This window comes from Corella eumyota, chromosome 1 (genome assembly GCF_963082875.1).
Source record: "Corella eumyota chromosome 1, kaCorEumy4.1, whole genome shotgun sequence".
NCBI lineage: Eukaryota > Metazoa > Chordata > Ascidiacea > Phlebobranchia > Corellidae > Corella > Corella eumyota.
In genome coordinates, this window is record NC_137490.1 from 13301548 (window position 1) to 13315124 (window position 13577).

The following is a 13577-nucleotide window of genomic DNA, read 5'->3' on the forward strand; positions in this document are numbered from 1 at the left end:
TCCAAGTAAAGTACCAAAATCGAATTCGAAGATCGTTGTCTTTTACTAGGAATGACACTATGAAATTAATGATGTTCATGGGATTACCAGCACCAATCCAAGTGCAATACCAAAATCGAATTCGAAGATCATTGGTTTCTTCTAGAGTTGACACTACGAAATTGATAATGTTCATGTCTTTACCAACATCAATCCAAGTACAATACCAAAAACGAAATCGAAGATCATTGTCTTCTACTATATATGACACTATGAAATTAATGATGGTCATGGGATTACCAGCACCAATCCAAGTGCAATACCAAAATCGAATTCGAAGATCATTGTCTTCTACTAGAAATGACACTATGAAATTGATGATGTTCATGCCTTTCCCAGCACCAATTCATGTACAACACAAAAATCGAATTCGAAGATCATTGGTTTCTTCTAGAGTTGACACTACGAAATTGATAATGTTCATGTCTTTACCAACACCAATCCAAGTACAATACCAAAAACGAAATCGAATATCATTGCCTTCTACTATAAATGACACTATGAAATTGAAATTGATGATGGTCATGGGATTACCAGCACCAATCCAAGTGCAATACCAAAATCGAATTCGAAGATCATTGTCTTCTACAAGAGATAACACTCTGAACTTGATAATGTTTATGTCTTTACCAGCACCAATCCAGGTGCAATACCAAAATCGAATTCGAAGATCATTGTCTTCTACTAGAAATGACACTATGAAATTGATGATGTTCATGGGATTACCATCACCAATCCAAGTACAGCACCGAAATCGAATTCGAAAATCATTGTCTTCTACTAGAGATAACGCTCTGAACTTGATAATGTTTATATCATTACCAGCACCAATCCAAGTACAACACCAAAATCGAATTCGAAGATCATTGTTTTCTACAAGAGATAACACTCTGAACTTGATAATGTTTATGTCTTTACCAGCACCAATCCAAGTTCAACACCAAAATCGAATTCGAAGAAAATTGTCTTTTACTAGAGATAACACTCTGAACTTGATAATGTTTATATTATTACCAGCACCAATCCAAGTACAACACCAAAATCGAATTCGAAGATCAATATTTTCTACTAGAAATGACACTATGAAATTGATGATGTTCATGCCTTTCCCAGCACCAATTCATGTACAACACAAAAATCGAATTCGAAGATCATTGGTTTCTTCTAGAGTTGACACTACGAAATTGATAATGTTCATGTCTTTACCAACATCAATCCAAGTACAATACCAAAAACGAAATCGAAGATCATTGTCTTCTACTAGAAATGACACTATGAAATTGATGATGTTCATGCCTTTCCCAGCACCAATTCATGTACAACACAAGAATCGAATTCGAAGATCATTGGTTTCTTCTAGAGATGACACTACGAAATTGATAATGTTCATGTATTTACCACCACCAATCCAAGTAAAATACCAAAATCGAATTCGAAGATCGTTGTCTTTTACTAGGAATGACACTATGAAATTGATGATGTTCATGGGATTACCAGCACCAATCCAAGTGCAATACCAAAATCGAATTCGAAGATCATTGTCTTCTACTAGAAATGACACTATGAAATTGATGATGTTCATGCCTTTCCCAGCACCAATTCATGTACAACACAAAAATCGAATTCGAAGATCATTGGTTTCTTCTAGAGTTGACACTACGAAATTGATAATGTTCATGTCTTTACCAACACCAATCCAAGTACAATACCAAAAACGAAATCGAAGATCATTGTCTTCTACTATATATGACACTATGAAATTGATGATGGTCATGGAATTACCAGCACCAATCCAAGTGCAATACCAAAATCGAATTCGAAGATCATTGTCTTCTACTAGAAATGACACTATGAAATTGATGATGTTCATGGGATTACCAGCATCAATCCAAGTACAGCATCGAAATCGAATTCGAAAATCATTGTCTTCTACTAGAGATAATGCTCTGAACTTGATAATGTTTATATCATTACCAGCACCAATCCAAGTACATCACCAAAATCGAATTCGAAGATCATTGTCTTCTACAAGAGATAACACTCTGAACTTGATAATGTTTATGTCTTTACCACCACTAATCCAAGTAAAATACCAAAATCGAATTCGAAGATCATTGTCTTTTACTAGAAATGACACTATGAAATTAAGGATGTTCATGGGATTACCAGCACCAATCCAGATGCAATACCAAAATCGAATTCGAAGATCATTGTCTTCTACTAGAAATGACACTATGAAATTGTTGATGTTCATGCCTTTCCCAGCACCAATTCATGTACAACACAAGAATCGATTTCGAAGATCATTGGTTTCTTCTAGAGTTGAAACTACGAAATTGATAATCTTCACGTCTTTACCAACACCAATCCAAGTACAATACCAAAAACGAAATCGAAGATCATTGTCTTCTACTATAAATGACACTATGAAATTGATGATGTTCATGTCTTTACCAGCACCAATCCAAGTACATTACCAAAAACGAAATCGAGGATCATTGTCTTCTACTAGTGATGACACTATGAAATTGATGATGGTCATGGGATTACCAGCACCAATCCAAGTGCAATACCAAAATCGAATTCGAAGATCATTGTCTTCTACAAGAGATAACACTCTGAACTTGATAATGTTTATGTTATTACCAGCACCAATCCAAGTGCAATACCAAAATCGAATTCGAAGATCATTGTCTTTTACTAGAGATGACACTATAAAATTGATGGTGTTCATGTCTTTACCAACACCAATCCATGTACAATACCAAAAACGAAATCGAAGATCTTTGTCTTCTACTAGTGATGACACTATGAAATTGATGATGTTCATGTCTTTACCAGCACCAATCCAAGTACATTACCAAAAACGAAATCGAGGATCATTGTCTTCTACTAGTGATGACACTATGAAATTGATGATGGTCATGGGATTACCAGCACCAATCCAAGTGCAATACCAAAATCGAATTCGAAGATCATTGTCTTCTACAAGAGATAACACTCTGAACTTGATAATGTTTATGTCTTTACCAGCACCAATCCAAGTGCAATACCAAAATCGAATTCGAAGATCATTGTCTTCTTCTAGAAATGACACTATGAAATTGATGATGTTCATGGGATTACCAGCACCAACTCAAGTACAACACAAAAGTCGAATTCAGAGATCATTGTTTTCTACTAGTGATGACACTATGAAATTGATGCTGTTCATGTCTTTACCACCACCAATCCAAGTGCAATACCAAAATCAAGTTCGAAGTTCGTTGTCTTCTAGAAGAGATAACACTATGAACTTGATAATGTTTATGTCTTTACCAGCACCAATCCAAGTACAATACCAAAATCGAATTCAAAAATCATTGTCTTCTACTAGTGATGACACTATAAAATTGATGGTGTTCATGTCTTTACCAACACCAATTCAAGTACAATACCAAAAACGAAATCGAAGATCATTGTCTTTTACTAGTGATGACACTATGGAATTGATGATGTTCATGTCTTTACCACCACCAATCCAAGTGCAATACCAAAATCGAGTTCGAAGATCATTGTCTTCTAGAAGAGATAACACTATGAACTTGATAATGTTCATGTCTTTACCACCACCAATCCAAGTGCAATACCAAAATCGAGTTCGAAGATCATTGTCTTCTAGAAGAGATAACACTATGAAATTGATGATGTTCATGTCTTTACCAGCACCAATCCAAGTTCAACACCAAAATCGAATTCGAAGATCATTGTCTTTTACTAGAGATGACACTATAAAATTGATGGTGTTCATGTCTTTACCAACACCAATCCATGTACAATACCAAAAACGAAATCGAAGATCTTTGTCTTCTACTAGTGATGACACTATGAAATTGATGATGTTCATGTCTTTACCAGCACCAATCCAAGTACATTACCAAAAACGAATTCGAGGATCATTGTCTTCTACTAGTGATGACACTATGAAATTGATGATGGTCATGGGATTACCAGCACCAATCCAAGTGCAATACCAAAATCGAATTCGAAGATCATTGTCTTCTACAAGAGATAACACTCTGAACTTGATAATGTTTATGTCTTTACCAGCACCAATCCAAGTGCAATACCAAAATCGAATTCGAAGATCATTGTCTTCTTCTAGAAATGACACTATGAAATTGATGATGTTCATGGGATTACCAGCACCAACTCAAGTACAACACAAAAATCGAATTCAGAGATCATTGTTTTCTACTAGTGATGACACTTTAAAATTGATGGTGTTTATGTCTTTACCAACACCAACTCAAGTACAACACAAAAATCGAATTCAGAGATCATTGTTTTCTACTAGTGATGACACTATGAAATTGATGATGTTCATGTATTTACCACCACCAATCCAAGTGCAATACCAAAATCAAGTTCGAAGTTCGTTGTCTTCTAGAAGAGATAACACTATGAACTTGATAATGTTTATGTCTTTACCAGCACCAATCCAAGTACAATACCAAAATCGAATTCAAAAATCATTGTCTTCTACTAGTGATGACACTATAAAATTGATGGTGTTCATGTCTTTACCAACACCAATTCAAGTACAATACCAAAAACGAAATCGAAGATCATTGTCTTTTACTAGTGATGACACTATGGAATTGATGATGTTCATGTCTTTACCAGCACCAATCCAAGTTCAACACCAAAATCGAATTCGAAGATCATTGTCTTTTACTAGAGATAACACTCTGAACTTGATAATGTTTATATTATTACCAGCACCAATCCAAGTACAACACCAAAATCGAATTCGAAGATCAATGTCTTCTACTAGAAATGACACTATGAAATTGATGATGTTCATGCCTTTCCCAGCACCAATTCATGTACAACACAAGAATCGAATTCAAAGATCATTGGTTTCTTCTAGAGTTGACACTACGAAATTGATAATGTTTATATTATTACCAGCACCAATCCAAGTACAATACCAAAAACGTAATCGTAGATCATTGTCTTCTACTAGAAATGACAGTATGAAATTAATGATGTTCATGTCTTTACTAGCACCAATCCAAGTACAATACCAAAATCGAATGCACAGATCCTTGTCTTCAACTAGTTCAAAGAAAAACACTCAGAAATTGATAATGTTAATGTCTTTATTGCCACCAATTCAAGAACATCATAAAAATCGAATTCAGAGATCATTGTTTTCATCTAGTTTAAGGAAAAATATTCAGAAATTGATTATGTTAATGCCTCTCCCTGCCCCAATTCAAGTACTACCCCAAAATCAGATACGAAAATCATTGTTTTCTATCAGGGATGACACTCTGAATTTGATAATATCAATGCCTTACCTTGCAACAATTCGAATACAACACCAAAATCGACTTCGAAGATCATTGCCTTTTACTAGAGATGACGCTTTAAACAGAAATCCAATTCAGAGATCATTGTCTTCAAGCAAAAGTGCTGACAACTTGTTTGCTTTTTTGTCAATTCCATCACCTAAGAGATTTCTATTTGTTAATTTACAACATATTCGAGATCAAAAATCATTATTTTCTAGTAAATTATTTTATAATTTACCAATGCCATCACCAATTTTACCAAGATTGCAGTTACCTAGTCATTATATGGTTCCAAGATTTTTGTTGCTAGCCAGATCAAATCATAACATTTTAAAATTACTTTTAGCTCTATTGCCAACAATGAATGCTAAAGCTAATATATTATCAAATGTTGGTAGTATTGAGTCTCCTGCCAGAAGAAAAAGGGATTTAGTAAATTATCCTTGTTATAAAACTGACGTCTGTTTAATTGCTTCGCCAAATTTAGAAATTTTAAATAAAAATTCAATTACAAATTTAAATATCTTACACCTTTTTAAATCCAAAATTGTTGGTATACCTTCAATGGTTATGCCCATGTTTTATCACATGCGACGAACTTGTAAAAAGAAAATATTTGGCCCACCGCGAATGCCATTTTTACCACCTGTTACTCCAGAAGAGTATCAATTGGTACTTCTGAAAAACATTTTAATATATAGTTGTTCTTATTTTCTAATTTGTAAGGTTTTACATTAAATTAACGCGTTACGATATAATATAACATTTTTGTTGAAAAATTTTAATTTTAAATCATTCAAAACTTTCATGGATATTAACAATTAATATATATTTTTTAGTGTCCCAGTGGATCAATGTATGACTCAAACTTCTGTGGCTGCATAGGTAAGAGATTGTTTTTTTATTAATCTTACAGAAACTTAAATAAAAATATACATTGTTTGGGCAATTTTTTTCATCTTTCTTTATTTTATAATATTTGATTTTTATGTTTGGCAAATAAATTAAAACTTGTAAATAATTTTATCTCAGATATTGACGAATGTCAGCAAGAAGGAATCTGCAATGAAAACGCTATTTGCATTAACACAAATGGTTCCTTTTACTGCGAATGTAATTCTGGATACTTTGGTGATGGAATAACAAACTGCACCCGTGAGTTTTTCGCATGTCCTTATTTTTATAAACCTATTACTAGATTTTATAGTTTATTTTAAATTTTATAGTTTATATTTTTTAAAAAGTAAGTAACTTATTGTTATGTGAAAAACCAGATGATTTATTATTTATTCCTTTATTCAAACAGTATGTAAATAACATGCATTTATTAAATAATATAACAAAACAAAACTAGGTTACATTAACACAAATAGGTCTACTTTCTAGCAAACACAAACTATAAAGAACTAATAGTTAAACACAAAAGAGAATTTCAGAGAAAAATAGGGGAAAATCACTGAACCAAATAGAAGAGAACTGCAAATGGCATATTTAAACAAAGGCATCCTTAAAAAAAAATGTTGTTACAAAAAAACTTACCAATTACAAAGTAAAACATACTACTACATAAACACTCAAAATATATATTTAGCATTATGCATTAGAAGTTTTTATTTCACAATGCCTGTACATTTTAGTGAGCTATTGATTAAGTAATATAACTAAGTTATTAATATCTTAATAAATTTTATGACCTAGGTTTAGGTTTAATTAAACTGAGTTTGCATAGTAATTGAAGTTAAATATAATTAATAATTTAATTATTTTTGTTACAATATTTTATTTACTTACATATCTAATAATTTTAATTACATAGTTGAATGCAACTCAATACAATGTTTGGATACTGAAATTTGTGCAAATGTAAATGGTACCTCTCAATGTGTGTGTGCTTCTGGATTTGAAGAAATTAATGAAATTTGTGCAGGTTAGTTTGCCTTAATCTGTTTACATTACACTTTTTTTGTAAATAAAGATAAAGGTTACTTAAAATTGTTTAAAACCTGATGTTTTAATAAAATTTTCCTCAGTTTTACTGTATATTTTATTTTAGATATTAATGAGTGTAATGTTACCGGTGCAAACAACTGTCATGAGAATGCTGTGTGCATTAATTCTTTTGGAAGTTTTGAGTGTGAATGTTCTTGTGGATATAGTGACTTTGGAAGTGAAGCACCTGGAGTTGATTGTGGTAAGTTAAAATTTATTAAGTTTGTACAAATTTATATTCCTAAACAGCAATTAATATTTATTATTGTTTTAGTGTTTGATGCTTGTACCTACAGTCATAATGAATGTGAACACACTTGTGTTTTAACAAGGGATGGCTACACTTGCTCGTGCGATGAAGGATTTACAATGCAGGACAATGTTACATGCTCTCGTAGGCACTTTTGAACAATTTTGTTAAAGACAAATTTTGTATAAAAGTTGAACATGATTGATTAATGTTAAATTATTTATTTTTAGCTATCATGGCATGTGAAAACAGATGTGAGAATGGTGTTTGCTACATAGTAAACGGAAACCCTACTTGTAGATGTAACAATGGGTTCATTGCCAGTGAGATAGGAGGATTGTGTGTGGATGTTAATGAATGTAGCATGAGGGGGCAAAACTGTGAACAAGTATAGCATACACTTTTATATTTTACAGATATCTGTATGATTTATCTTTATTTGAATAACGATAACTGTTAATGATAACTGTTAATTCAAATTATTGTAGCATTGTGTTGATGATGGAACAGTTATGCCATTCCAATGCAGTTGTGGCAGAGGATATGTGCCAGCATCCCATGCTCCAGACTTTTGCTGTGAAGAATCAACAAGTGTTTGTATCACAGACAGTACACTGTGCAATGGTAATGGGCTTTGTGTAGATGATTTAAATACAGTTCGTGGCTACTCTTGCGAATGTTCCAATTCATGGCGAGGTGAAAATTGCTCAGAAGGTAAATCTTAAACATTCTTAATGGGTAAAATATATTATTGTAATTTACCTAAATCAATAAATAAACCGCATTAATTATTTTTTGCAGATGTTAATGAATGCCTATTAGGTGGAATATTTGTGACAAATTGTGATCTGGTTCAATGTACTATTGAACTACAAGTACCTTGTGAAAATGGTGGAATATGTGTCAATTTACAAGGGAGTTTTGAGTGTGACTGTTTACCAGGTTGGACAGGATCAAATTGTGAGGTGGGGAGTTTTTACTGTTAAAACACATTTGGCATTATTTTAAGTTTAATTTGTTAAAATAGATTTATTTTTAATTAAGATAAACATTGACGAATGTTCTACTAATACATCAAATTGTGATCCTGTTGGAGCTAGATGTATTGATACTTTGGGAGGTTTCGAATGTCCTTGTAGAGAAGGATACACTTTACCGATAGGGGGGCCAACAGATGGCAGCATTTGTACTGGTAAATGATAAATTATTAATTGGTGATAAGATAAATTGTAATAAACAACATCGTAATTCTCATTTTATAGAACAATTTCTTGTAAACTTTGGTGAAGAATATGGAGATACAAGATTTGTACCCGGTGGTTCTACTTATCCTTTACTGTTCAGTGATGTTGGATTTTTGATTGGAGCTCAGCGTTACAATAGGTAATATTTTATACATGTTATAAATGGTTAGCCCAAATATCTAATGGGGAAACTAAAATGTTTAAATTATTTTATTCTCACCCAAAAGGTTCTACTTTACGGATAATGGAATAATTGTCTTACAAACTCAAGAAAGCAGCTTTATCCAATCTCTCTATCTTAATATTCCAAGCAGCCTTGACGGTTTTACTCCCAACAACAATGAGGGAATAATTGCAATTTTTTGGGCTGATTTAGATTTTACTTCAGCTACAAATATTTACTATCAACTAGTTAAACGAAGCGATAACAGTATAAGTATGTTTTAGAATAGATAGTTATTTTTCGAAATTGCTATCATATTATTACAACGCATATTAAATATTTTGTTGTTTCATTAATTCTTTATTAACATTTAGGCAGCACAGATTTGTTGGATTCAGTAACTTTAACCATTAGAGAAACCTTCTCTGCATCAGATCCTTATGTTTCATCATTTACAGCAGCTGAAGTATTCAAAATAACATTTGACATGTTTGTGTATTATCCATCTTTTTTCGCACAAGAAGGAGAAGTATGTAGTTTCAGAAACTAGAATTTATGTTAACTTAGCAAATTCAGTAGCTTTTTATATACATTAATGTATTAAATAACTGTAAGATTATTTGTAATACCTACACAAAAAGTTACAGTTCCTATAATCATTAACAGTTATTATTTTTTTGTAGTCTTTGACATTCCAAGCATTCCTAGCAACAGATGGGACAAGGACACATCTTTTATTGTCTTATCTAGATATGAGGGCCGTGCAATTTTTTGGCAATCCACCTTTAGTTGGATACGTCAATCAATTTGTATCTGAAACTCATCCAGTTTCTTTGAGCTTAAATCCAACAAGACCTGATTTATTTGTTGGTTTAATTACAGGTTAGGAAAAAGCAACAAAATTAGTTTATAAATATATAGGTTAATTGTTTTTTTTTTGTAATAAATAAATCTAATGCTTTATATGTACAACTATAGGCGAGACGGGTAGATTTGCTTTGTCGCTTCATTCCAACAATACTGAAGATGTTCTAACACCAGAAACTAGTTGTCAAAATTGGTATGATTCCGAACCAGAAAATATGATTTGGAATGTTGAGGTTATAAATATGTTTTGTTTTCTAAATGTTTTTTGCTTAAAGCTGTATTACTAGATTTAAGTTTAAAAGCAAGACATTTTTAAAATGTTGCTTTTAAAAGTGTAACGGTGTAATCATTTTTCTGAGTGATTAATGTATTGTTGTTTACTTCTTAAGATTTGTCCACCCACCGTCTTCCATGCGAATTATGACACTCTAAGGTTTACTAGGCCACCATTTTATCCACCTGTTGGGGCATCAGTGGGTACTCCTTTACTTGAAGTTGTAAATCGTACCCAAGTTGAAACTCTAAGAGAATGGACAGGTTGTTACAAAAGTTTAGACTAGATTAATTTAACTTTTTATTGTGTAAACAAAAACTGGTTCTGTTTAGATTTAATTGTTATTTCTTAAATCTGTAAACGAGGTTGCAAATTATAAACACTGTTTTATGCACAGTCTACATTTTAATGTTTTTTTTCATATTAAATTTCATTGCACAGATGTAAATTGTTTCCAATCAAATATACGAATGTCGGGTAATACCGGAGTTACTTGTTGTTATGATTCCCGGTTTGGTGACTTCTTGTTTGATTATCCTGGTGGGCGTTTTAATTCAAGAAACCTAATTTATAGCAACACCGAAGCCGCAACTATCGCTCATTTGGGTTAGTATTTTAGAAGTAAGATTTGACTGCTAAAAAAATTTAAAATTTAAACAAAAAAATTGTTTCAAATTATCCAACTCTGTAGTTTGATATAAATTAGTTTTTTGATAAAATTACTGTTTTAAAAAATTACGAACTTAAATGTTTTAAATTTATGTTTAACCTTAAAAAATGTATTTTATAGCCAGTGATGTTCAACCTGGTCTGGATTGTTGTCAAAATTCTGAAAATCCAAGATATTGTGATCTATACAAAGAAAGAAGGCCCCCATCTACAAATGATGGCTATATGATTATTATAATTAGTGAGTCCCATAGTTAAAAAAAAGTTAAACATGTTTAATTTATGTCTGCTTATTTTTGTTTAAAATAAGACATTTAAATACGTACTATGTCATGTGATTAAGAGTGGGTGTTAATTAGTAATATTTAATTATTGTGTAGGCATTCTAATACAGCATGTCATAATTCTTTATATTAAGCACAGTGCAATTTACTATTTAAGCAATGCAATAGTTATAGTAAATTTTAAATACAGAATAAATAATAACGATATAACTATAGTTGTCATTTTGTACCTCATTTAAAAAAATTATTATGCAAGACTTCTTTAAAAATGTTACAGATCAAATTGTAGATTTTAAATTATAAATTTGCAGTATGATGATAGGTTTACTTTTTATTACAGCATTGACATTCAACGATCCTCATCTGGTTACGTTGGACAACACGGAATATTCGTTTTCAGGTTCTGGGGATTACATTTTGTTAAGAGCAGATGGGGGAAGTAATGTCAACGTCCAGGTGAGCTAGAATTGTTTTTTACAAAAAATTTTTTTAATGTAATGTAACTAGGTTGGTTTAAATTTTACACGTTTGACTTTTTCTGATTGTATGTTGTTTAGGCAAGAATGACTCAACAAATAAACAATGGAAGTCTTGTTAATGCTTCAGTAGTAACATCTTTGGTGATCTTCAATCCTGCTGTTTCGAGTGATATATTTCAATTTAGTTTGGCTAATTCGACCGATTGTGACATTGCTAATGTGTCCATACTACTAAATGGTTCCAAATTATCCGATGAACAACGTTCATTGATTTTGTCTGAGGGTAGGTTATAATACCATCCTAAATGGATATTATACAAAAATATTTTTTTAAAAATGACCATGTAATATCATAAAAAGTTTAAATTTTTTTGCAAAAAAAGCCTTTTAATTGTTGAATTTTAGACATTAGTTAATTACGTTATTTTAAAAATATTTCTACTTTACAGGAATTATAAGCTTTGGACCAAATGTTTTGTTAACTGTAAGTGGTATGACTGTCACATTTTTGTACAATCAAGCACCAGAAAGTGCAGTTTTCTCTATTCGGGCAGAAGATGACTCACTTTTCATATCTTCGGGTTTAAGTACGAATTACATGAACAGAATGGATGGTCTTTATGGTAAGTTTCATGTTACATTTTTGCTTGTTTAATTTTTTGCATTTATTTATCTTTGATGTAAAAAAAACTAACTTGCCTAAACATTTTGTCTCTTTACAACTCAAGTTACCTATACCAGTTATGGGTATTATTATTGCTTAATCATTGCATATAAATTGACTTTTAATTTCTTCAGGTATAAATACTAATGTGGGCTTTTTTAAGGCTATCGCAAAGTAAAAATTTGTTTCAGAACCATATGTGGTGATGACCAATGCCTTAACTAATATGTCATATTGCCAATTCGGTTAAAAACTACATAACCATTAAACACAACAATTTAACATTAAAACTACATTTGGCACTGACATTGATTTTTTTGCAACTTTACCAGGGACTTTCACAAGTATGCCAGAAGATGACTTTTTGTTGAGAGACGGTACAACACTTAATTATGAGTCATTGCTCTTCCGCACTATTACAAATCCAATTAACCAAACAGAAGAAAGATGGAATCTTTACATTCCTGATGGCTCTGTTCTTAGCGAGCGGGTGTTTGAATTTGGCCAATCTTGTAAGAATGATTATTCATTAATTACTTAAACTATATTGTATGTTTCACTTTGTCAAAAATTCATTTTAATGTTTTGTAATGTTAAACTTAATGTTCAATATATCTGGCAGGTTAAACTATAAAAGGCATTGTCTTTATTTTTAGGGCGCTTAAATGAAACTGAATCAGAGTTTAGTACTGTATTTATGGAACCTAATTTTACACCTACATATTTGACAACTTTACTTGCTGAAGCAACACCTGAATTTTTAGCCGAAGCTGCCGCTGCATGTACAAGAGATGTAGGATATTTATATATTAGTGTTAATTTTATCTTTTTATCGTATGGTTTTAATATGGTTTTTGTTTATAGAATTCTGTTTCACCACAATGCCTGCATGATGTACTCATATTAAGGGACACCAGTATTTCCCAAGGAATTTTGGACAACCAAGCCAACACATTAACTCCAATTCGTAAATTACTTGCCATTTCACAAATAAAAGTCAAAATTTGAAACTGTATTAATGTTAAGACAAAACGTAGTTTTTTTAAACAATGTAAAAAAAATTTTAATTTTGTTATTAGTAGTTTAAAAAATTAAAAAATAAAATTTAAATATTTAATTTATTTTTTTTCTTTTTGTAGTTGGCTTTCCTCCCGAGTTTCCAAGTCAATCTGTTACAATACGACCAAATTTAGATGAATTGTTTACCCTCAATTTCTCAGCAGTTGATCCCGAAAATCAAACTATCACATATATGCTATTGGGAAGCATAAGTAACATTACAGATGCAGTTATAGACCCAACAAGTAAAACAACTT

General features: G+C 31.7%; 1 protein-coding gene across 5 annotated transcripts in view; it reads left to right on the forward strand.

Moving 5' to 3' along the window:
- Positions 1 to 13577, forward strand: part of LOC145743428 (uncharacterized) — an 86729-nt gene that overhangs the window by 62999 nt on the left and 10153 nt on the right. For 4 of the 5 annotated variants that reach the window (XM_082561396.1, XM_082561388.1, XM_082561403.1 and 1 more), the window contains exons 13-36: positions 6218 to 6263; positions 6411 to 6533; positions 7195 to 7305; positions 7432 to 7569; positions 7642 to 7761; positions 7848 to 8005; positions 8106 to 8331; positions 8419 to 8582; positions 8662 to 8809; positions 8880 to 9000; positions 9089 to 9297; positions 9399 to 9553; positions 9708 to 9906; positions 10003 to 10124; positions 10281 to 10428; positions 10607 to 10771; positions 10956 to 11075; positions 11459 to 11574; positions 11676 to 11880; positions 12047 to 12220; positions 12594 to 12773; positions 12918 to 13054; positions 13126 to 13228; positions 13401 to 13565. In XM_082561396.1, coding sequence (XP_082417522.1) covers positions 6218 to 6263; positions 6411 to 6533; positions 7195 to 7305; positions 7432 to 7569; positions 7642 to 7761; positions 7848 to 8005; positions 8106 to 8331; positions 8419 to 8582; positions 8662 to 8809; positions 8880 to 9000; positions 9089 to 9297; positions 9399 to 9553; positions 9708 to 9906; positions 10003 to 10124; positions 10281 to 10428; positions 10607 to 10771; positions 10956 to 11075; positions 11459 to 11574; positions 11676 to 11880; positions 12047 to 12220; positions 12594 to 12773; positions 12918 to 13054; positions 13126 to 13228; positions 13401 to 13565 — 3553 coding nt within the window. Of the gene's footprint in view, positions 1 to 4113; positions 6051 to 6217; positions 6264 to 6410; positions 6534 to 7194; positions 7306 to 7431; positions 7570 to 7641; positions 7762 to 7847; positions 8006 to 8105; positions 8332 to 8418; positions 8583 to 8661; positions 8810 to 8879; positions 9001 to 9088; positions 9298 to 9398; positions 9554 to 9707; positions 9907 to 10002; positions 10125 to 10280; positions 10429 to 10606; positions 10772 to 10955; positions 11076 to 11458; positions 11575 to 11675; positions 11881 to 12046; positions 12221 to 12593; positions 12774 to 12917; positions 13055 to 13125; positions 13229 to 13400; positions 13566 to 13577 lie in introns of those variants that run through there. The other variant, XM_082561411.1, reaches the window with a different exon arrangement.